The sequence below is a fragment of the Carcharodon carcharias genome, chromosome 21 (genome assembly GCF_017639515.1).
Source record: "Carcharodon carcharias isolate sCarCar2 chromosome 21, sCarCar2.pri, whole genome shotgun sequence".
Taxonomy (NCBI): Eukaryota; Metazoa; Chordata; class Chondrichthyes; order Lamniformes; family Lamnidae; genus Carcharodon; species Carcharodon carcharias.
The window spans coordinates 12,703,452-12,727,160 of record NC_054487.1 but is presented as its reverse complement, the minus strand read 5'-3'; the positions used below and the strand labels follow the sequence as shown (position 1 = coordinate 12,727,160).

The 23,709-nt window shown below is 43.7% G+C and overlaps 1 protein-coding gene across 2 annotated transcripts in view; it reads left to right on the top strand.

The window, feature by feature from the left end:
• Nucleotides 1-21,095, top strand: part of LOC121293327 (SIN3-HDAC complex-associated factor-like) — a 28,507-nt gene extending 7,412 nt beyond the window's left edge. Inside the window, exons 3-7 of one of the 2 annotated variants that reach the window (XM_041216277.1) lie at nucleotides 9,362-9,500; nucleotides 9,620-9,719; nucleotides 10,680-10,806; nucleotides 13,920-14,070; nucleotides 18,098-21,095. In XM_041216277.1, coding sequence (XP_041072211.1) covers nucleotides 9,373-9,500; nucleotides 9,620-9,719; nucleotides 10,680-10,806; nucleotides 13,920-14,070; nucleotides 18,098-18,260 — 669 coding nt within the window. In that variant the 5' untranslated portion in view covers nucleotides 9,362-9,372 and the 3' untranslated portion in view covers nucleotides 18,261-21,095. Of the gene's footprint in view, nucleotides 1-9,341; nucleotides 9,501-9,619; nucleotides 9,720-10,679; nucleotides 10,807-13,919; nucleotides 14,071-18,097 lie in introns of both variants that reach the window. The other variant, XM_041216278.1, reaches the window with a different exon arrangement.
• Nucleotides 21,096-23,709: the final 2,614 nt, after the last annotated feature.

The following is a 23,709-nucleotide window of genomic DNA, read 5'->3' as shown; positions in this document are numbered from 1 at the left end:
TGGGACCACTCTTGTTCACAATTTCTATTAAATGATTTAAATTTGGGAAGCAAAAGCAGAATTTCAAAACTTGCCGATGACGCCAAACCGGGGAGATAGTCAACTGCACTGAGGATAGCAACATATCACAAGAAGATGTTAATAAACTTGCAGAATGGGCATTTATTTGACAAATGATTTTCAACACCGAAAATTGAAGTATTACATTTTCATAAGAAAAAAAGTGGAAATCACAATTTCCAGGCAATGACCGTCTCCGACAAGAGAGAATCTAACCATCGCCCCTTGACATTCAATGGCATTACCGTCACTGAATCCCCCACTATCAACATACTGGGGGTTATCATTGAACAGAAACTGAACTGAAACTATCCATATAAATACTGTGACTACAAGAGCAGGTCAGAGGCTAGGAATACTGTGATGAGTAACTCACCTCCTGACTCCTCAAAGCCTGTCCACCATCTACAAGGTACAAGTCAGGAGTGTGATGGAATACTCTCCACTTGCCTGGATGAGTGCAGTTCCTAGAACACTCAAGAAGCTTGACACCGTCCCAGATAAAAGCAGCCTGCTTGATTGGCACCACATCCACAAACATTCACACCCTCCACTAGCGACGCATAGTAGCAGCAGTGTGTACCATCTACAAGATGTACTGCAGAAAATCACCAAGGCTCCTTAGACAGCACCTTCCAAGCCACCACCACTACCATCTAGAAAGACAAGGGCAGCAGATACATGGGAAAACCACCACCTGGAAATTCCTCTCTAAGCCACTCACCATCCTGACTTGGAACTATATTGCCGTTCCTTTACTGTTGCTGGGTCAAAATCCTGAAACTCCCTCTCTAACAGCACTGTGGGTGTACCTTCACCATGTGGACTCCAGCGGTTCAAGAAGGCAGCTCACCACCACCTTCTCAAGGGCAATTAGGGATATGCGATCAATGCTGGCCTAGCCAGCAATGCACGTGAATGAAGAAATAAAATATTCTCGGTCAGTGAAATCTCAAGACTCAGATTGATAGATTTTTGTTGGATAAGGACTGTAGAACAAAGAAGGAAATTGAAGTTGAGGTGTAGATCAGCCTTGGTCTCATTGAATGGCTGAGCAGGCCCATGGGGATGAATGGCCTACTCCTGTCCCTAATGTCTCTATAAAAAACACAAATGGCCAAAGTTAAACAGTAACTACCTGTTAAGTAGTTATGTTGGTTATTAAGGGTGGCTAATAAATGTTGGCCTCGCCAGCTACGCCCACATCCTGTGAATGAATAAAAACGATATTCCCGGTAGCTTCTTATTACCGCGCATGGCCACTTGTTGCACTCCCTGGTCCCTTTCAGACAAATGTGTAGCTGCACATGTTTGCATCCTGAGGGACCGTTGCTTGTGCAGGGCATGTTTTTTGCCTTTGGAACATTCTGATTGCTGCATGCCTTAGAGGAAATATTGGGTCACAATATACTTGGAAAATAACAATCGCAATGAGGTCAAGGAATCTGGGAGCACAAACACGCAAATCGTTAGCAGGGATGCAGTAAGGCCCTTTAAAGGTAACAAATCAAGCACCAGGGCTATTTCCAGAGAGATGGATATGAAAAGCTGTAGAAAACTGGAGCAGCGAAGGAAACACATTATATCAGCGATGCAGAGGCACTGTTGCTGTGGCCATTGCCGTAGACAGCAGTCAAGTATCACTTAATCGTCCAAGTTAATAAGAGGCTTGGCAGTTGCAGGCTTCAGAATACAGACTGCATAGCTTCCAGTACTGTCTAGGGAACGAAACCTCCCGTTGAGCTTGAAGTGCAAATAACTGAATAATGTAGCAGCCCTGATAATTAAATAACTTGCCAGCCTTCTCTGTATAGCCATTACACCAGTTGCATAGCTTACTAATGGAATAGGTTCTAGGAGAGAAGAATTAATTGAAAGGTATAGAGTACTAGATGCTAAAAGGCTGTTTTCCCCTGGTTAGAGGGTCTCGAACTGGATCTCAAAGTAAGAGATCAGCCATTTAGGACTGAGATGTGGAGAAATTTCTTCACTCAGAGGGGTCGTGAATCTTTGGGATTCTTCGTCCAGAGGACTGGATGCTCAGTCAGTGAAATCTCAAGTCTCGGATTGATAGATTTTTTTTTAGATAAGGATTGAAGTTGAGATGTAGATCAGCCTTGGTTTCATTGAATTTTGGAGCAGGTCCATGGGGCTGAATGGCCTACTCCTGTTCCTAATGTCTCTCTAAAAAACACAAATGGCTAAAGTTAAACAGCAACTAAGTACCTGTTAAATATTTATGTTGAGTATTAGGCAACAAAAGTGACATGTTTCTGCTGACTATCAATCGTAACTTGCTTAAATCCTGGTTTTGCTTACTATATCAGCAGCTTGTACTCAATTTTACAGCGACCTTCAGGCACTTGAGTGCACACAGGAATAACATGGATTGCCAGGAGTTTCTCCACAAACCCCACACAGCAAAAAGCTGACATGTCACGCAGGCATGTTAAAGTCCCTTTGTGTTGGGAGTTGAGACTGCTTCTACAGGCTGTAGTGGCTTTAGTTACTGCTTTCCTCCAGAGACTAGAACACGTAATCTAGGCTGACGATTCGGTGTAGTACTGAGGGAGTGCTGCATTGTCGGAGGTGCTGTCTTTTGAATGAGACGTTAAACTGAGGCCCTCAGGGTGAATGTGAAAGGTCCTATGGCACAATATTGAAAAGGAGGGACATTCTCCCTGGTGCTTGGCCAATATTTATCCCTCAATTAACATCAGCTGGCCATAAGTACCAAAGCAAACTACTGCGGGTGATAGAAATCTGAAATAAAACACAAAAATGCTGAAAATACTCAGTAGGTTAACTCTCCACATATGCTGCCTGATCTGCTGAGTATTTCCAGCCTTTTTGTACGTTGTTAGGCCTTTTGTTTCATTTATGTTTCTGAGGGCTTGCTGTGTGCAAATTGACAACCATGGTCAGGATTTTTAGGATGGTGGGGTTTCCCATCCTGCCACCTGAAGAGTCAGCAGGGAACACATCCCCGCCACCACTGTCTGCCCTGCAGCGACTTCACACTCCAACGAGGGTTCATTGGCCGCAGGCAGGACTTCCTCCGTTCACTCGGGGGGAAGTCCCACCTTAGAGAGCTGCTGGCCAATCTGATTGGCCAGTAGCTCTCTAGACCCTGCAGCGCCAGGGCTATAGTGGACAAGGCTGGGACTGCATGCAGTTCCCAAAGCCAAAGCCCTGGGATTCCACAGAGAGATAAGTTTTGGGGGTCTCAGAATGGCGAGGGTGTTCAAGGCCTGGAGCGGTGGATAGTGGGGGATTAGGGGTGCAGGGCGCAGGAAGTCCAGCGGTTAGCAGACCTTACGGGGGGGAGGGTTGTGTACCAAAGTTAAAAGGGGGCTTCTGATGGAGGCGCCTTCTCCCTTCCCACCTAAGGCCTGAACTCGGTTTATTTTTGGGCTTCCCCCATACCCCAGAACTCCTCCCACCAACCAGACAATTGAGGTGGGTGGGAAGCGGCCCTTAAGTGGTCAATAGTTGGCTACTTAAGGGACTCAACTGGAACAAGGGCGGGTGGCCTGTCTGAGGCCCCGCCTGCCTCAGCCCCCACCCCAGCATAACATTTCAGAGAGGTCGAGGCGGGTAGGAAGGCCAGCCATAAAAATTTAGCGCACCCCCACCTATGGGTTACTTCAAAGATCCTTCGTTGGTTTTTAAAGTGCATTGGGTTGACCCACTTGCATACATGTTTGTCTGTGTACCTGCATGTATGTGTGTGTGTACGTGAGTGTGTGTGTTGTAAGGCAATATTCCAGTTGCTGTGTTCCTGTCAGCACATGCTGTACACTGTTCAAACCCCGCTTACATGGCCAAAGGAGGATTTGCTGCAAAAGCTCCGATTTTGGTATAAAAGTAGAAAATGTTGGTCAGACAGCGTCTGTGAAGAAATAAGCAGAACCAACATTTCAGGTCCAAGACCTTTCATCAGACTCTGGTTTGAGATACCTTTGGATTGATTTAAGGAAACTAACTTTTTTTTTAAAAATTGGCCTATTGTGCACCATCTGAGCCATCAGTAAGGCTTTGGCAAAGCGTGAGGGTGTGAATTATACTTGAGGATGACTTGAATGTTGAAGAGTAGGATTATAGACTCCGCCCTTTTTAACTTTGGGTTGTGTTAGTGTTTAGCACTTGGAGCTGTACAGCCTTAAGGGCTAACTGAATGTTATACTGGTTAAAAGAAACAAAATATTGCAGATGCTGGAAGTCTGAAGTAGAAACTGAAAATACTGCAAAAACTCAACGGGTCAGACGGTGTCTCTTTACTGTTCTCAGGAATCATTGGTAAGGCTAGGTCTTATTGTCCATCCTTAGCTGTCATGCAAAGGTAGTGTTGAACCGCCTCTTGAACTGCTGCAGTACACGTGGCGAAGATGCTCTTTTAGGTGAGGGGAATAATAATCTGGTATTCATAAAAGTGACCATGAAGCACTTAGGTTGTTGTAAAAATCCAACTGGTTCACTAATGTCCGTTATGTGGCTCCTGTCCCACACTTATGTGGCTGACCCTTAAGTGAGGTGGCTTAGCAAATTACGCAGTTATATCGTAAACACCTTTCAAGGATGAAGTCTACCTTCTCAGGGTAACTAGGCATGAGCAGTAAATGGCAGCCATACCCAGTGGTGACCAAGAATCATTGCCCAATTCAGGGCATTGTGTTGGCTTGGAGCTGATGGCTAGTACTCCCATGACTTTTCAGCTCTGGTAGATAGTGTGGTGCTTAATCACAGCAATAAGCAGGAACCTCAGCAAAGAGAAGGGTCATTTAAACCTTGCTTCCTATTGCCGCCTATTTCAAAGCTTTTGCATTAAAGGTTAAATGACAGACACTCTAATCAATGAATTGAGAGGACCATGTGGAAAGTTTATTAATGTAGCAGCAAAGCATTTAGGCTAAAATATTGATTGGGTCAAGTATTGGTCCAATATAGGAAGTAAGTCTGAAAAACCATTATTGAGGTTCTAGGAACAAGAGTAGGCCACTCAGCCCCTCAAGCCTGCTCCATTCAACTGGGTCTGCATTTCAATTCTACTTGGTTTCATATCCCATGATACCTTTACCTAACAAAAATATTATTGACCTTGGTCCTTAATGTGGCAAGTCTCTGATTTCCTGTTTACTGCGTCAATACTCGGACAGCTGACATGAACAGGAAGGCCACTTTCAACCCAAATGTTTTGCTTCCATTGCGAGTTCAGGGCACAAATCCAGTGGGATCACTTTCTGCTTTCAATCACAGTTACTTTAGTCTTGCATTGTATGTTGCAGTTCTACAGTTTGTCTTCGAAAGTGCAATGTCAGGTTTCTAATCCCTGACGATCATTTTCTGAGTTTTGTTACAAACAAATGAAAGACTTGCATTTAAATAGTGCTTTTCACAACCTCAGGATGTCCCAGAGCACTTTGCGGCCAGTTAAGCACTTTTGAAGTAGAGCCGTTGTTGTAATGTAGGAAACACACAGCATTTGCACAAGATGACTGGATCATTTTAATTATGTCGGTTGAACAACAAAATTGGCCAGGACACAGGGTAAACTCTGAAACTAGCGCCATAGGAAATTTTACATCCACTTGAGAGAACTCAGGGGGGCTTAGTTTAATGTCTACCTAAGAGGCCTTATGTAACTCTAATCCCACACCTGTCTGGTTGACTCTTAAATGAAGTGGCCAAGTAAATAACATGCATGTATAACAAACAACTTTCAAGGAGAATGCCTATCAGTAGCTTCTCAGGGTAACTAGGCATGGGTGGTAACTGCTGGCCATGCCCAGCACTGCATTGGATGTCAGCCTGGTTTAGGTGCTCAAGTCCCTGGAGTAAGGTTTGGACCCACAATCTTCTGACTCTGCGATGAGAGGGCTATCACTGAACCAAGACTGACAGCTTAAGATCAGCAGAGAAGATGGTGAATCCAAGACATTCTGGACTGTACAGCCTAGGCTTCACCTATAAGAACATGCAAACTAGGAGCAGGAGTAGGTCACTTGGCCGCTCGAGCCTGCTGCGCCCTTCAATACATTCATGGCTGATCTAATTGTAACAACTGTATATTCCCGCCCACCCCCAAAAACCTTTAACTCCCTTGCTTATCAAGAATCTATCTAGCTCTGCCTTAAAAACAGTCAAAGACCCTGCTTCCACCACCTTTTGAGGAAGACCGATTCAAAGCCTCTCAACCCTCAAGAGAAAAAAATTCTCCTCATCTCTCCTTTAAATGGGCGACCCCTTATTTTTAAACTGTGACCCCTAGTTCTAGATTCTCCCACAAGAGGAAACATCCTCTCCACATCCATCCTGTCAAAACCCCTCAGGATCTTATACGGTTCAATCAAGTCGCCTCTTAGTCTTCTAAATGCTGGTGGATACAAGCCTAGCCTGTCCAACCTTTCCTTGTAAGACAACCCGCCCATTCCAGGTAAACCACCTCTGAGTACTTCCAATGCAGTTACATCCTTCCATAAATGAGGAGACCAATACTGTACACAATACCGCCTGATGTGATCTCACCAATGCCCTGTATAACTGAAGTATAACCTCTCTACTTTTGTATTTAATTTCCCTCGCAATAAACAATTACATCCTATTAATTTCCTAATTACTTGCTGTACCCGAATACAAACCTTTTGTGAATCATGCACTAGGACATCCAGGTCCTTCTGCATCTCGGAGCCCTGCAATTTCTCACCATTTTGACCATCTGCTTTTTCTTTTCTTCCTGCCAAAATGGACAATTTCACTTTTTCCCACATTTATAGGCCATTTTCCAGACTTTGCCCACTCACTTAACCTATCTATATCCCTTTGTAGCCTCCTTATATCCTCTTCACAACTTACTTTCCTACCTACCTTTGTGTCATCGGCAAATTTAGCAACTATCCCTTCCATCCCTTCATCCATATCATTTATATAAATTGTAAAAAAAGTTCAGGCCTCAGCACTGATGCCTGTGGCACACCACTTGTTCCATCTTGCCAACCAGAAAAAGACCCATTTATGGCTACCCTCTGTGTCCTGTTAGCTAGCCAATCTTCTACCAATGTCAATATGTTACCCCCTACACCATGAGCTATAAACTTGGATATAGCACCTCATCAAATGCCTTCTAGAAATCTAAGTACAGTACATCCACCAGTTCCCCTTTATCCACAGCACATGTTACCTCTTCAAAGAACTTTAATAAATTGGTGAAACACGGTTTCCCTTTCACAAAACCATATTGACCTAGCCTGATTGCCTTGAGTGCCCTGTGACAGAATGTAAGCTAACTGGCCTGTAGTTTCCTGCTTTTTGTCTCTATATGTCTCTTTTTGAATAAAGGAGTTACATTTGCTATTTAATCTAATGGAATCTTCCTCAAATCTAGGAAATTTTGAAAAATTGAAACCAATGCATCAACTATCTCACTAGCCACTTTTTTTAAGACTGTTGGATGAAGTCCATCAGGATCTGGAGTCTTGTCAGCCTGCAGCTCCAACAATTTGCTCAGTACCACTTCCCTGGTGATTGCAATTTTCTTGAGGTCCTCCCTCCGTTCCATTTCCACTTAAACCACAATGACAACTTGCCTTTGTATGATTCCTTTATATCCCAAGAGGCTTCACAAGGCAGTGTTGGAGAGCCTAGGACAGGGTGAGAGAATGATTCATCAGAGATTAGAGGATTGAGAATGGTTTTTCGGGGCACAAAGATTCTCATGGAGAAAATTCTGAAGAGGGTTTTTCTCTCCCTCTTTCTTTGTGGAGAGAATCCAGAGTCCGGGCCAGGCCAGATACCTGAGTGAAGTGCAGCGAGACTTCCTTGGAAGAGTGCGTTTCTCTCCAGTGAGCCACTTTGGGCCTTAACATCTAATTCATGTTGAAGTTTAGTGTTGGTGTGAAAACACAACTTGTGGTGTAAATGTTAACTCAGGGTGATGCATTTAATCACCAAGCCATCAACTTCCTTATATTTCTGTGGTCATCTTTACATGGGAAGGTAGGTGGAGCACCTGTTCCTTGCACAACGCCCCAGATATTTATAATTGGTTACATTTATTATCAAACAAATGAGTTTCTTTTGTCCTCTTTCAGTGTGCATCAGTCTTGTGTCCAATTTCCTCAGCTCATCTGTGCTCCCAGTGACCGCCGGGATCAATTTGGCATAATTCCCAGCAGGTTAACCTTCAGCTGCCTAGCGACAGTTGAGCCTAGTGCTGTAAACCAGGCAGTATTACGCGAGGCTGTGTCTGCCTGCCTCAGCAATTATTGTGTTGTGCCATGATCCGATCCAAGAAGAGCGCCCCAAACAAAGACGGAGGGCGTGCAGCTCTGTCAGAAGTGCCAACCAAGGCTCCATCTGCCCCCTCATGCAGTTGCTAAACATAACCATCACACCACTTGAAGTGTAGGATAGTTTTCCTCATTATCCTGGCCATCATTTATCCCTCAACCAACTCCGCAAACAACAGACGACTTGGTCTTCGAGAACATAGAAATAGGAGCAGGAGTAGGCCTGCTCCGGCACTGTATACGATTGTGACTGATCTTCTAACTCAACTCCACTTCCCTGCCTATCGCCTAAATTCCTTCATTCCCTGAGAACCCAAGAATCTGTCTATACCAGCCTTAAATATACTCAACAGTGAAGCATCCACAGCACTCTGGGGTAGAGAATTCCAAAGATTCACAACCCTTTGAGTGAAGAAATTTCTCCTCATCTCTCAGTCCTAAATGATTGACCCCCTTATCCCGAGACTGTGCCCTCCGTGTTTTGGATTCCCTGACCAGAGGAAACAATCTCCGTGTCAGCCCTGTCAAGACCCTTCAGAATCTTGTGTCTCGATGAGATTATGTTAATGTTTGTGGGAGCTTGCTGTGGGCAAATTGGCTGCTGTTTTTTCAACATTTCAGCAATGATTGACCTTCGACAGTAACATAAATTGGCTGTAAAAGTGCTTTAGAATGTCCTGAGGTCGTGAAAGGTGCTGTAGAAATGCAACTCTTTATGGCGAACTGGGGACAGTTAACTGTCCAATGACATGCTTTGGATATCAGTCACCCTATAACAATATGAAGAGCCAGTTTTCCATTGAACGAAGACACACAGCCTGTAAGTTAGTTGTGAAGGTTTGTCATGGAGTATTTTAGCTCTGTGTCGAGCTTTCTAGTTTACATTTAAACACTCATGCTTGACCAGGCATTGAAATCGATGATGGTTCAAACAGAAGCCCCCTTTCTTAGCACCAACCGCGGTTTTATGTTTCAAGTGTAAACTCTTGTTTTCAGGGCGTGTGTTTTGTTTTAAGTTGACCAAAAGATGTTCGGCTTCCACAAGCCTAAGATGTACCGAAGTCTGGATGGCTGCTGCATCTGCCGGGCCAAGTCCTCGAGTTCACGATTCACTGACAGCAAGCGCTATGAGAAAGACTTTCAGAGCTGCTTTGGGTAAGGAGGGGGGAAACCCTCTGAGAGAAAAGCAAAACAAAATGGTCATCTTTTCATGGACAAACCCATTCGAGTCAGAGTTGCCCATTATTCTCTCATGGTTTTTGCATCTCTCAAAGGTTGAATGAAGCCCGGTCAGGTGAGATCTGCAATGCCTGCGTCTTGTTGGTGAAGAGGTGGAAGAAGCTTCCTGTTGGCTCGAAGAAGAACTGGAATCATGTAAGTACATTATCTGAGGATGTTTCCCCTTGTGAGACCAGACTAGAACGAGGGGACACTGTTTAAAAATCAGGGATCTCCCACTTAAGACGGAGATGAGGAGAAATTTCTTCCTCTCATAGGGTCGTTAGTCTGCGGAACTTTCATCCCCAGAGAGCAGTGGGAACTGGGTCATTGAACGTTTTTAAGCCTGAGTTAAATAGATTCTTGATTGACAAGGGAGTCAGAGGGTATACACGTTAGACAAGAAAGCAGATTGAGACCACAATCAGATCAACCATGATCTTATCAAATGGCGGGGCAGGGTTGAGGGGCCGAATGGCCTACACCTGCTCCTAATGCATATGTTCGTATTTACAGTAATGGGGGAGTGGGGAATCCATGCTGCAGCATTGAGCTTTCACAGAACATCTGCTACAATGTTGTATTCAGACTGTCCAACAACAACTGAACAGATATGAAGTGTACACCATAGGGTAGATATTTGCATGTACAGCACACGTATACACACACACACACACACACGTACATACACACACACACACACACACACACACAGTCTAATGGTAATTTAATGTCTTTTTTTAATTCAAAAAAATCCAATAATCTTATTGAAGCAACATAAATAACACAGCACAGTAGAGGTTTAGTATTTTAAAAAATTCAGATAATTTCAAATAAGCAGCTAGGACATAAATAAAATTTTAAAATTTATGTTAAAACATTTCCACCAGGTATTTGCTAGGAAAGCATGACGATATGAAACCAGAATGTCAGATTGTTAATCAGCTAGTGAATCCTTCTAATACTTCAAACTAACCTCTCCAAGGGAAGAGTGTAAAGATACAACAACCAATTTGCTCTATCATCAGTTTAAACGGTTTCCCAGTATTGAGTGAGGTAAATGTCTAAGCAGTATAAGCAGCCATAACTATATGTGTGGGCTGTTGTGTCTTGTAGGTGGTTGATGTTCGAGCAGGACCAAGTTTGAAGACAGCATTGAAGCCAAAAAAGGCAAATTCCCTCACTGGAAGCAGAATAAAAGCCAGTCAGATCAGCAAGATTCAGAAAGAGCTCAAACGACAGAGTAAGTATCTTTGTGTGTCTTGTGATATTGTTTCATTCTGCAGTGCATTCAGTAACTTTCCCCTGAAGATGCGGTTTGCAGACAGTTTGGTACAGAACATGTGACATGTCTGTGAATAATTCAATATGTTGACTTATATTTAACGGAATGGAAAACAATACCTCAGGCCCAGCACATCGACTGGCAGCATTCCTGCAGCCACATCCTTGACCCAGCCATCTTCATCCATGTCTTCTCCACCATCTAAAGACAGGAGTGGGCTGTTGACTGATGTCTGCAGTGTTCATTCGCACCTTCAGGACCTGGTTACCATCCTGACATGGGCTGAGGCTTAGCAGCTAACATTCGTGGCACATTAGTGACAGGTAATGATTGTCTCCAACAAGACCAGATCAGACCACTTCCCCTTGACCTTCAGCAGCTCCAGTGAGCCGTCTGCCATCGATATCCTCCGGGGTGGGGTGTTTGTCACCATTGGCCAAAAGTTGAACCAAACTAGTCATAATGACACCGTGGCTATAGGAACAGGCTGGGTAACGAGTGGTGAATAATTCACCACCTGATCCCTTAAAGCAGTACTTCCCAAACTTTTTCCCAGTGTGGCCCCGTTTTAATGCCTCAGACTTCATGTGACCCCAGAATGAGGGTACGAGAGTTGTTGAATGGCTGGGGAGGGAGGGAAGGCTGGAGCTTTTGAGCATGGTGTGGGGAGCTTTAATTCTTGACCGCGGTTTGAGGGGGGGGGGTGCCATTGCTGCCTCAGACCTCACAACTCCAAAACCACGGCTGGGAAGCCCTGCCTTAAAGTCTCTTCAGCATCTGTCAGACTCGAGTTGGATGTGCAATGCAATTCACTAGTTGTCTGGTTGGGTGTGCTCAATGGAGACTCAACACCCTGCGAGACAAAGCAGCTTACTTGACCGGTGCCACTGGACTCAGTGTCCACCGTCGATGCAGTGTGGTTGCAGAATATTGATGCACTGCAGCATTTGCTTCAAAAGTACCTCCCACCCACTGTGACCTCTGTCACTGAGAACGACAACAACAATGTCGTGGGAACACTGTCACCTCCACCCCGCCCCCTCCCCCTCCCCCCAGCCCCCTCCCCGCCCTCAACTCACGCACCCATCCTGACCTGGTCACGTACCACCCAGTCTCTCAGCCATTATAGGAGCACCATTACTACAAGCGCTAGGGTGGCTAAAGGAAGATATCCAAATCCGCTTTCTCAGGGCAACATAATATGGACAATAAATGTGACTGCCAACAGCGCAGCCATTGAACTTCACAGGAAGTTTCCTTTTACAGGGTTCAAATCAAACTCCAATTCAATGTCCAAACCTCAGCCAGTATGGAAATGAAACATTTGGCCTGATTTTTCAGAGGAGGGACAATCTGGCTGTTGTGTAAAAGTCTTGTTCTGCACCTATGGGATAATAGTTGGTTGGCTAGCTGTTTTAAAACTTTATCATAACATTTGGGTATTGAGTATAGCCAGTCACCCCCACCCAATAAACCCACGAACAGACGCACTCCTTAAACTCACCAATCTCCCATCTGGACGGACGACAACTGTAAATAATTATTATGTTCGGTCCTGTACAATGAGGTCACTAAAGATAGTTTACCCATTGACTGTTATGTAGATCAACATTTTTTCTGGGATAATGTAAACTATAAACAGTGTGAGTGAGAAAAGGTTACATTTTTGACCTTTTTTAGATCTGTTTTAGCTCTGAAGAAGAGTCATACAGACTTGAAACGTTAACTCTGTTTCTCTCTTCACAGATGCTGGCAGACCTGCTGAGTTTTTCCAGCACTTATGGAGCATTAATGGAGGTGCTCAACATTGAGGGGTTTTGATAGAGTAAGTAGGGAGAAACTGTTTCCATGAGGAGGACATGGATTTAAAGTATTTGACAAATGGACCCAGAGAATTTATTTTATGTCATGATGACCTGGCATACACTGCCTGAAAGGGTGGAGGAAGCAGATTTAATATCTTTCAACGGGTGAATTGGATGTATCTTTGAAAAGGAGAAAATATGCCTGGCTCTTGGAGAAAGAGCAGGCAAGTGTGACCGATTGGATAGCTCTTTACAAGAGCTGGAATGGCCTGTCAAGCTACGATTCTAAGAACAAAAACGGAATTACCTGGAAAAACTCAGCAGGTCTGGCAGCATCGGCGGAGAAGAAAAGAGTTGACGTTTCAAGTCCTCATGACTCTTCAACAGAAAAGAGTTGACGTTTCGAGTCCTCATGACCCTTCCACAGAACTGAGTTCTGTGGAAGGGTCATGAGGACTTGAAACGTCCACTCTTTTCTTCTCTGCCGATGCTGCCAGACCTGCTGAGTTTTTCCAGGTAATTCTGTTTTTGTTTTGGATTTCCAGCATCTGCAGTTTTTTGCTTTTATCTCTCTGATTCTAAGAAACTGTTTTCCTATTGTGCATTCATACCGGTGTACTAAATAAGGGTGTGGGACAACACTGTCAAAATCTGAACCTGAAGGATCTCTAAAACTTTTGTTACTGTGCAACCCATATTTTTGTGTGTCTGTTGCAATAACGGTACATGAAGTAAAAACAGAAAATGCTGGAAATATTCAGGAGGTCTGGCAGTATGTGGAGAGAGAGAGAGAGACAGAGTTAACATTTCAGGTCAGTGAACCTTTGCCCTGAAACATTCAACGCTCTCTCTTTTCAGCATTTTCTGATTTTATTTCAGGTTTCCAGCATCTGCAGTATTATGCTCCTGCATACTTGGAAGGAAGCTTTTTGTACATTAAACAGAATTGAGGGGAGGGGAGGAAGGTTCGTTAAAAGTAAACAGGGGTGACTGGAAGAAGATTTGGTTAGTGATAAATTTTTGTTAGTTGAGGGTATTAAGGGAGATAGAATCAATTGAGTTAGGACACAGGTCAGCGCTGATCTAACTGAATAGTGGAACAGGCTCAAGGAGCAGGATGGCCTATTCCAGTTCCTGTGTTTCTGTAGGTTTATAAATTAAGTGGGATAGATTGTAATTTGATGCATTGGCATGTTAAAATATGCTCATCCATGATTTTAGTGTTTTCGATCTACTAATGGTCATGGCTTCCTTGTTTAATCACAGACTCTGATGCCCACAGTACCACCTCCAGTATGTCTCCCGCACAGTCCCCCTGCTACAGTAATCACTCGGATGAGGGTTCCGATGCAGAGATGGCTTCTGGATCAAACAGGGTCCCTGTCTTCTCCTTCTTAGACCTCACTTACTGGAAAAGGTAGAGTAAGGATGTGCTGTTTTCCAACGTCCATTTTCTACACTGTTTCCATCAGACAGATGATCAGGATGTTATTGAACAAGATGTGTTTAAGCTGGAAATGGGGGATTTTTGATGTGGAGGTTGCTTCATCCACCCTGTCAGGTGAACGTAAAAAATCCCACACCACTGCTTTGAAGAAAAGCAGGAGAGGTCTCTGCAGTGTCCTCCCATCATTCATCTCTTCACCAAAACAGCTTATCCGGTCATAATATTGTAAGTTTGTGGGAACCTGCTGTGTGCAAATTGGCTGCCATGTTTCCTGCATTACAACAGTGACAACACTTCATTGGCTGTAAAGGACTTTGGGACGTACTGAGATGGTGAAATGTCATAATTATTGCAGCAGTGTGATTATGAGCAGATAATATGATTTTTAGGGATATTGGTTGAGGGTTATTTGTGGCTGGGAAGACTTCTCTGCATTTTAAAATATTTAAATCCACCTTAGTCAAACGGTGTGGCACTCAATCAGCACTGCACTGTCAGCCCAGGTTGTGTACTCAACCCTCTGCACTGGGAATTGAACCTACCTTAGCTGAGAACCTACTGACGTTGGAGGTGAGAGTGCTACCCACTGAGCCAAAGTAGGTTACTTTGGAACTGGTGCAGAATATTTCAAAATTGAAAGCTGACTTTGTGTTTCAGCAAACCAGCTGGTCTTATCAGTGCCCTGTAAATTTTCAGCAACACTTCCTTACTCTTGTACTGCAACCTCTTGCAATAGAGGCCAATGTGCTATTTGCCTTCCTAATTGCTCTTTGTACCTACATGCGAACTTCTAGTGTCAGCAGCCTTATGTAAGTCATTAATATTGATTGTAAGTAGCTGAGACCCCAGCACTGATCCTTGCAGCACTCCCACTAATAACAACCTGCCAACCTGAAAATTATTTGTTTATTCCTCCTCTATTTTATATCCTTTACTCAATCCACTACTCCTGCTAATATGTTAACCTCAACCCCATGAGCCCTTATCCTGCGCAACAAGCTTTCACTTAGGCACCTTTATCGAATGCCTTTTGAAAATCCAAATATACCACATCGACTAGTTCCCCTTTATCTATCTCGCCACTTATATTATCAACTAGTAAATTTGTCAAACGCGCTTTCCCTTTTATAAAGCCATGCTGACTCTTGTCTAACCATATTACCGTTTTCTAAGTATCCTAGTACCACTTCCTTAATAATGGAATCCAGTATTTCCCCGATGACTGGCTATCAAGCCAAATGGCCAGTAGTTCCCTGTTTTCTGTCTCCTTCCTTTCTTGAAGTTGCTATCTTCCAATCTTCAGGGACCATTCCAGAATAAAGGCAATTTTGGAAGATCACAACCAGTGCTTTCATTACTGGAAGCCACTTCCTTTAAAATCCTAGGATGTAAGCCATCAGGTCCAGGGGATTTGTCGGTTTTCTCCAGTAATTTTTCATTCCTAATATTGATTACTTAAAGTTCCTCACTCTCATTAGACCTTTGGTTCCCCAGTATTTATGGTATGATTTTTTATGCCTTCTATTGTGAAAAGTGGAAAGAAAGTATTTATTTAATATCTCTGCCATTTCCTTCCTCATTATAATATCCCCTGTTTCAGCGTCTACTGCACCCAAGCTTCTTTTCACCATTCTTCCTTTTTATACCTTTGTGGAAGCTCTTAGAATCAGTTTTTATGTTTCTTGCTAGTTTACTCTCACATTCTATTTCCTCCCTCTTAATAAATTATTTACGTACTTTGCTGATTGCTAAAACTTGCACAATCCTCAGACTTGCTACTCTTCTTGGCAATTTTCTGCCATTATTCTAATGCCATTCTTAACCTCATTAGTGAGCCAATGATGAATTCACTTATCCTGTAGAATTTTTTTATTTGGTAATGGAATGTATATTTATTGAGAATTAGGAATTATTCCTTTAAATGTTCACCATTGCTCATCTACCAACATATCTTTTAATCCAATGTCTCAATCTACCTTAACCATATCGCCCCTCGTACCTATCTAATTGGCTTTGTTTAAATTTAAGGCCCAATTTCAGACTTAACTACATCACCCTCAAACTCCATATGAAATTTCATATTATGATCACTCTTCCCCAGAGGTTCCCTTGATATGAGATCACTAAGTTGCCCTTGAGAAGATGCTTTGGGGCTTGAACTGCTGTATTCCTGGGTGAGCTGAAATTCCTTCAAATTAAATATTGGAAAGATCGAAGCCATTGTCGATGGCCCTTGCCACAAATTCTATTCTCTGGCCATTGAAACTGCAACTTCAGCATCCAATTCAATGCAGAGCTTCTGATTCTGTATTTCTCGATCACCAAACTCTATCTCACTTAGACAAGTGTAATTCTGCACCTCCGTCTCTGCCTTAGTCCCATTTGCTGCTGCAACCTTCACCTGTACTTTTGTTAATTCTTGTCTTTGTGGGCCCGATTTTAACCCATTCAAACCCCCTTCACTTGCACAATGTTAAAATTTGGCTCATCTACTCTGTTCTCCTTGCTGCCTCCCATCTTCCATCCGCCATAATCTTGAGCTCATCCAAAACTCTGCCCGTATCTTAACTCGTGCAAAGTCCTATTCACCCATCATCCACTGTGCTGTCTGGCCTACATTGACTTCTGGTCTGCCAACATCTCACATTTACCATTCTTGTCCTTGTGGTTCAAATTTTTCCACGACCTCGCACCATTCTAGCACCATCAACCCTCTGAGAACTCTGCGTTTCTTCGAATTTGGCCCCTCGTGCATTCCCACTTCCTTTGCTACACCACTGGTGGCTTGTACAGCCGTTTAGGCTCTGAGTTCTGGAATTCCCTTCTTCAAACTCTCCATCTCTCCTCCTTTTAAGATGCTTCTTAAAACCTCCTTCTGACCATCATGACTTATCCTAGTGTCTCCCTATGTGACACAGCATCATTTTTTTGGTCTTACCCTTCTGTTAAGTGACTTGGGAGGTTTTATGGAGTATAATGTGGGAAAATGTGAACTTATTCACTTTGGCAGGAAGAATAAAAAAAGCAGTATATTGTTTAAATGGGACGAGATTATGGAATTGTGTGGTACAGGGGGACCTGGGTGTCCTGGTTCATGAATCACAAAAAGTTTGTATGCAGGTACAGCAAGTGATTGGGAAGGCAAATGGAGTGTTGGTGTTTATTGCAAGGGGATTCAAGTGTGTAAAAGTAGGGAAATGTTGCTACAGCTGTACAGGGCCTTAGTGAAATCACATCCTGGAGTGCTGTGTAGAGTTTTGGTCTCCTGACTTAAGAAAGGGTATAAATGTATTAGAAGCAGTTGAGCGAAGGTTTACTCGACTTATTCCTGGGATGAAGAGGTTATCTTATGAGGAAGGGTTGGACAGGCTGGGCCATATCCATTGGAATTCCGAAGAATGAGAAGTGATCTTATTGAAACGTAGAAGACGCTAAGGGGACTTGATAGGGTGGATGTTGACAGGAACATTTCCCCTTGTGGGGGAGTCTAGAACGAGGGGCCTCCCATTTAAAACTGAGATGAGGAGAAATTTTCTCCTCTAAGGGATATTAGTCTGTGACATTCTCTTCCCCAGAGAGCAATTGAGGCTGGGTCATTGAATTTATTCAAGGCTGAGTTTGATACACAAAGGATTCAAGGGTTATGGAGAGCAGACAGGAAAGTTGATGTGAGGCTACAATCCAATCAACCACGATCTTTTCGAATGGCGGAGCAGCTTGAGGGATCCAAATAGCAGCTACTTTTAATTCTTGTCTTGTTTACAATGTTAAAGATGTTTCAGGGATTCTGAGAGGAACTTGCCAGTGTAATTTTTCATTCCCTTATTGGCCCCGGATTTCTCTTTTTTTTGCTTCTCTTAGGAGATTAAATGCGTTCGAGGAAGGGGTTGGAAGTGTCTAGTTGCAGTTCTGCAGACATTGAACTTGAGGCAGGCTTGATGGACCAGCTCATCTTTTGTTGCTCCTATAAACCTCTTTCCCCCTTATTATTCTACAGGCAAAAGGTATGCTGCGGAATCATCTACAAAGGTCGTTTTGGAGAGGTGCTAATTGACCCTCAACTCTTCAAGCCCTGCTGTGCCAATAAGAAGAGAACAGTGGAAGCCCCAGAGCAACAGGCAGTTCAGTCCCCGTCTGCTTCGAAAGATGATGAATGGTGAACTGGCTCATTCAGAGAAGGAGAGGGGGGGTGCGAGAGAGACTGAATGGGGCAAGATACTTTGAAAAGGATGTGTTGCCCAAAGGATGAACTGAACAGAAAAACTGTCCAAAAAAGGGCAAACTGCGATTGCTTTGCAAATGAACTGACCTTCCCAAAAGACTGACGGTTTTCCTTTTTATCGTTTCTAGGGGTCGGTTGATTTAATGTGTAAAAGAAAAATAATAATTGTAAATGTTGTAATATTTCACAAGCTGCACGCGTATTAAGTGGAGTGGAGCGCACCTGTAAAGTGCTTATTTAGGGTTTATTTCATTCATTTATCGGTGGACTTCTTTTGTGGAGGGTGAGCGATATTGGGAAAGTGAGTGAAGGTTGTAACATAAGTGTGACTAGCTCCCATGTTTGTTTAGAAAGCATTGTCCGTGTTGATTATCTGTGAGCTGACTGGTTGTCCCTTTTGTGTTCTGCCTCAGTGCAAGCTTTTCCCAGCGAGTTGTTGAGACACAAGAACAAGGAAGGGCCCGATGTTTTTAATCCCCTGTCCCTGTTGATTTGAATGATCATGGTTATGGGTGTTGCCATAAGCTTCCATTTCTTCCATAGATTAAGAAGGGGATGGGTGAGGGAGGAGATGGGTGTAAAGGTCAACTGAGTCCCTGTTTTTGATCACTAACCCCACTGGAAAATGTCTGTTAGAAGAGGAAAGGATTTGGGTGGGAATCGGGTTGTGTGCCCTCCATGTCTCTTGCCTAGGCTGTGTGTGTCAGGCTGGGAAAGTTAATGGGGGGTGGAGGGGCCTATTGAACCCAGTCATCAGGGCAGGAGCTGAGAATATTGGAGGAAAGATAAACAGCGGCTTAAACAAACGTAGCCTGGCACTTTCTAAAGTAACAAAATGTCAGAACCAGAAAAAGACTTGCGGCTTTTTCACATGATGTAGAATCGTTAACTCCCATTTATTTCTAGTAGGCCTGGTAGCCACAGAGGAAAAGGCTCTCTTATTGTCTAATGCTCATTTCAGTTGCATATCATTGAGACATTTTCGCCTCTACTGTGATATGGTGAGCAGGTCACCTGCCAATTTCAGAAGGGGTGGGGTTCATAGCCACTCTACCACGGCCATACAATCGCATACCCCGAGATCACCACCTGGCATTGAAGACGAAACATCGCCCACACTGACCAATCTAGAGGGCGGTGAGAGAAACGTGTCCGAGAGTTTCCTTGGCCTGGCCCTGCCTGTCTTCGCTCCATTTTGTGTCTCTTGCGCTGAGACACCTCCCGAACATACAAAAGCAGAAAAATATCTGCGGTCACCATTTTAAATCTCAATATTTTGCTTTAAAGGTGGCTATTTGCAGATTTGGGTGTGGCCACTTGATTTGCTGTCATTTTGGCATACCAGGCAAAAGTATGAGCACCACTCCCCTTCCTCCACTGCCATGTTTCCCTCTCCTGAAGGCACAGTGTAATTGCTACCAGCTCTTAAACATGTAGCTATTCCTCACGTGGGCATGGGCGGACTGTAGGAGGTAGCTCAGTATTTTCTGCAGGCTCCCTGCCCTCTCCGGTTGGCTTTGGAGGGAGGTTGTGGAAGGGTCAGTTTCCAAGGGCAGTCGCCTTAAACTTGGTGGAAGAACCAAAGAATTTTAGGCCTGACAAGCGGGAGAACCTCTCTCTTGACATTCACCCCTTTGTTTCCCTCACCAACACCCCTCAGTGGCACCAAGAGCAGCTGCAGACTTCCAGCTTGAGCCCAACAAAATCATGTTTTCTTCTCATAGAAGTGTCCTTTTTTGCTAACCCAGTGCTTTGCAGCCGAATGAATGGAGGAATCAGCCTGTTTGATTCTATTTAATGCAGCAAATGTGTACTAATACTAGGAAACCATTATAAACAGCTCCATGCTGATGAGGGGATCCTTCTTGCAAGGATATCACATGTTGTGTGAATGAAATTATGTGACAATATTTTCAGGACTGGGGAAAGGGCAGAGATCAATTGGACAGCTCTTTTATGAAAGAGCCAGAACAGGCACGATGGGCTGAATGATCTTCTGTGCTGCGAGACTTTATAAAAATGCAGGGGAATGCAAGCAAGAGTTAATTGCCTAAGTGAAGAGCAAGCGCCTAAATGGCCAGTATGCCTGAGATACCATTTAGCCACCAGTTGCCAAGGCAATGGGCAGTAACCATCACATTGGACAGGTTCCAGGAAGTCCAATAGTTCCAGAGTTTATCTAAAGCCATCCAAATGGTGCCATTCTGGAATTGGAGGAGGGGTTAGGAGGTGGCTAAGTTTTAGCCTTTGCGTTGATTTCCATTTCCCGTGTTATCTGCTCAACATGCTTGCTGTAGAGTTGCCGGCGTTCGTTGTCAAATTATGGTTGCTAAGGGTCTTTTTTTCTTTTGTTATTGGGTTGCGCTGCACACACGCATTAAGCGTGTTGGGAAAGAATGCATGAAATTGTGCCATCCACTTCACCTGCATGCCTTGTGTTCAGGCACGATTCAGCCTCTGGTTGTCCAGTTCTTGGTTGAATCTTGAGGTTGGGTTTGAAATTCTCTCCCTGGGCTTTGTGACTGAGCTTTCTCCCCCTGTCGTTCTATTTATTATTATTTATTTTTTTTCCTCTGTAACACAAAAAAAAAAACACCACTGTCTCCTTTCACTTCTGGACCTAGTTTAGTGCAGCAAGATGTATTTTAGTGATGCACTTTGTAATGTATTAGAGATCTATGGAGCCAGTTTTGTACTTTTTTTATACTGTTGATATTCTTCTACTCAAAATTTTTTATTAGTCTTGAAATAAAGTAGACTGCTTTATAAAGAAGGTGCCTGTGTTTGTGGCTTTTCTTTCATTGGCAGGTACAGGCTGCCTGATACAGGATGAGCTGCAGCATCCTCTGAGGCAAGCGCTGGCTCAGTGGTAGCGTGCTTACCTCAATCTGAAGGTGTGAGCCCCATTCCAGACTCTGAGCACAAGATCTAGGCTGACAGTCCCGTGCAGGGGAGTGAGGGGAGTGCTGCACTGTCAGAGGTGCCGTCGTTCTGATGAGGCCCTTTCCGTCTTCAGTTTCCAAACTCCACCCCCAAGCCCTTGCCACAGAAGCTGGGCAATGGGTACAAAACAGGTTGAAGTACGGTGAGACTTCTTGTGTCCTGGGCTGCTTCGGCTACTGTGAAGGTCTGTTAGGGACTCTAGAAACATTCAGCAGATGGGGCTGTGGCAAACAAGTCCTCAACGGCAGAACAGACAGAGGAAGATGTTCCATCTGGAATATCTCAACGGCTGTTCTGACAGATGAGGACTGCAGCAGAATCGTCTTGGCTTCCTTGCCGTTGGATCGAGGTTTTGTTCCGTCGAGACCCGTGTGGCACCTAGTGTGCAACAGATCACCACGCTAAAAGATGTCAGACACAGGGGTCTTTCTTTCCAAGCACACTTTGGTGACCAGCAAATGGCAACAGGAGCAGGATTGTGTCACCTTCAGGCTCGTTGATGATAATCACCCTTGCTAGTGAGGGATAGCCAATAATAACAATGTCTGATCTTTTGAGGTACAGGTTCATGTAAAAGTATCTGTGGCACTATTCAGAGAAGAGCAGGGAATTTCTTCCTAGCGTCCTGGCCAAAATTTATATCTCAACCAACGTCTATGAAACAATTTTTCTCACTGCTGCTTGCAGGAGCTCACTGTGCAAACTGGCTGCTGGACTTTCCTGCAGTATAATGAGGACTACACTTGATGAGCTATGAAACACTTTTTTGTTTAGATGTTCTGAGCTTATGAAAGGTGCTAAAGGAACACAAGTTTGTTCCTTTCATTGCCTGCAGCAGCAGAAATCACAGCAGATCTGAAATTGTTTTCCTCCAGTTCGTCTTTGACCACAAGGGATATCAGCAGCCAGTCAGAAGCCCATTAGTTATCAAGCCAGTTACTGATGGCCACTGTGTCCCAATCAAAGGCCCCTGACTTGGCCAAGCAACTGGCTCCTTCACTGGGGTGGCTGCTGGGTCCACTAGGTTCTGTGCGCTGACTGACACAAGCATAGTCGAGGTTTAAGGGGGTGCTGGGTACGGAGATATTATCATCCTGAGAGATGCAGCATAATTTATCCTGATTGAATGCTATTCACTGCTTCAAAGCCCATTGACTGGCGGGTGAACATATCCTAAGACAACTGTTTTAGTGATTGTTGGTTGAGGGATAGATATTGGCCGAGAAATCTGGAAGAGCATTCCTGATCTTTTTGTGCAGTGTCATGGGATATTTTATGATTATCTGAGAAGATGGGTTTCACATCCAATCTGAAACATGGTCTCTTATCAGCACGCCAAACAATTGCTTGCAATTTCAATGTTGCTATGTTTTTGAAGAGATTGTTGCTACCTTGGGGAGGGAACTTGAATGCAGTATGAAGTTGTCCTCTACAGAACAACAAAATGTATTTGAAAGCTCCCTAAAATAATTAGAATAGCTTGGGATACCTGAGGATTGGGAGGATTTTAGAATACTTTAGAATATGAGAATTTAGCAAAGGAGGACCAAGAAACTGATAAAGAAAGGGAGAATAGAATATGAATGTAAACTAACAAAAATCATACAAACGGACTGTAGAAGCTTTCATAGGTATGTAAAAAAAGAAACGTTTGGCTAAGAAAAATGTGGGTCCGCTACAGGTAGAGTTAGGATAATTCATAATGGGGAATAGAGAAATGGCAGAGCAGCAAAATGATTACTTTGTATCTGTCTTCACCTGAGGAAGATACAAGAAATCTCCCAGAATTAGAAATCCCAGGGACTAGGGAGAATGAGGAATTGAAGGAAATTAGTGTAAGTAAGAAGGTCGTATTGGAGAAATTAATGGGATTGAAAGTTGATAAATCCCTGGGCCCTGATGATCCATATTCCAGAGTGCGGAATGAGGCAGCTATGGAGATAGTGGATGCATTGGTGGTCATCTTCCAAAATTCTATAGATTGTGGAACAGTTCCTGCAGGTTGGAAGGTAGAAGGGAAGGGGAGAGAAAACTGAGAACTGCAGACCTGTTAGCCTTACATCAGTAGCAGGGAAAATGCTAGAATCTATTCTAAAGGATGTAATAAATAGGCACTTGGATAATAATGATCTGATTTGGCATAGTCAACATGGATTTATGAAAGAGAAATCATGTTTGACTAACCTGTTGGAGTTTTTTGAGGACTACTAACAGAATTGATAAATGGGAGTCAGTGGATGTAGTAGTATTGGATTTTCAGAAGGCTTTAGATAAAGTCCCCCACAGGAGGTTGGTCAGCAAAATTAAAGCACATGGGATAGGAGGTAATATACTGGCATGGATTAACAGGCAGAAAAGGGACAGTAGGAATAAACTGGTCATTCTCGTGTTGGCAGGCTGTGACCAGTGGGATACCACAGAGATCAGTACTTAGGGCCCCAATT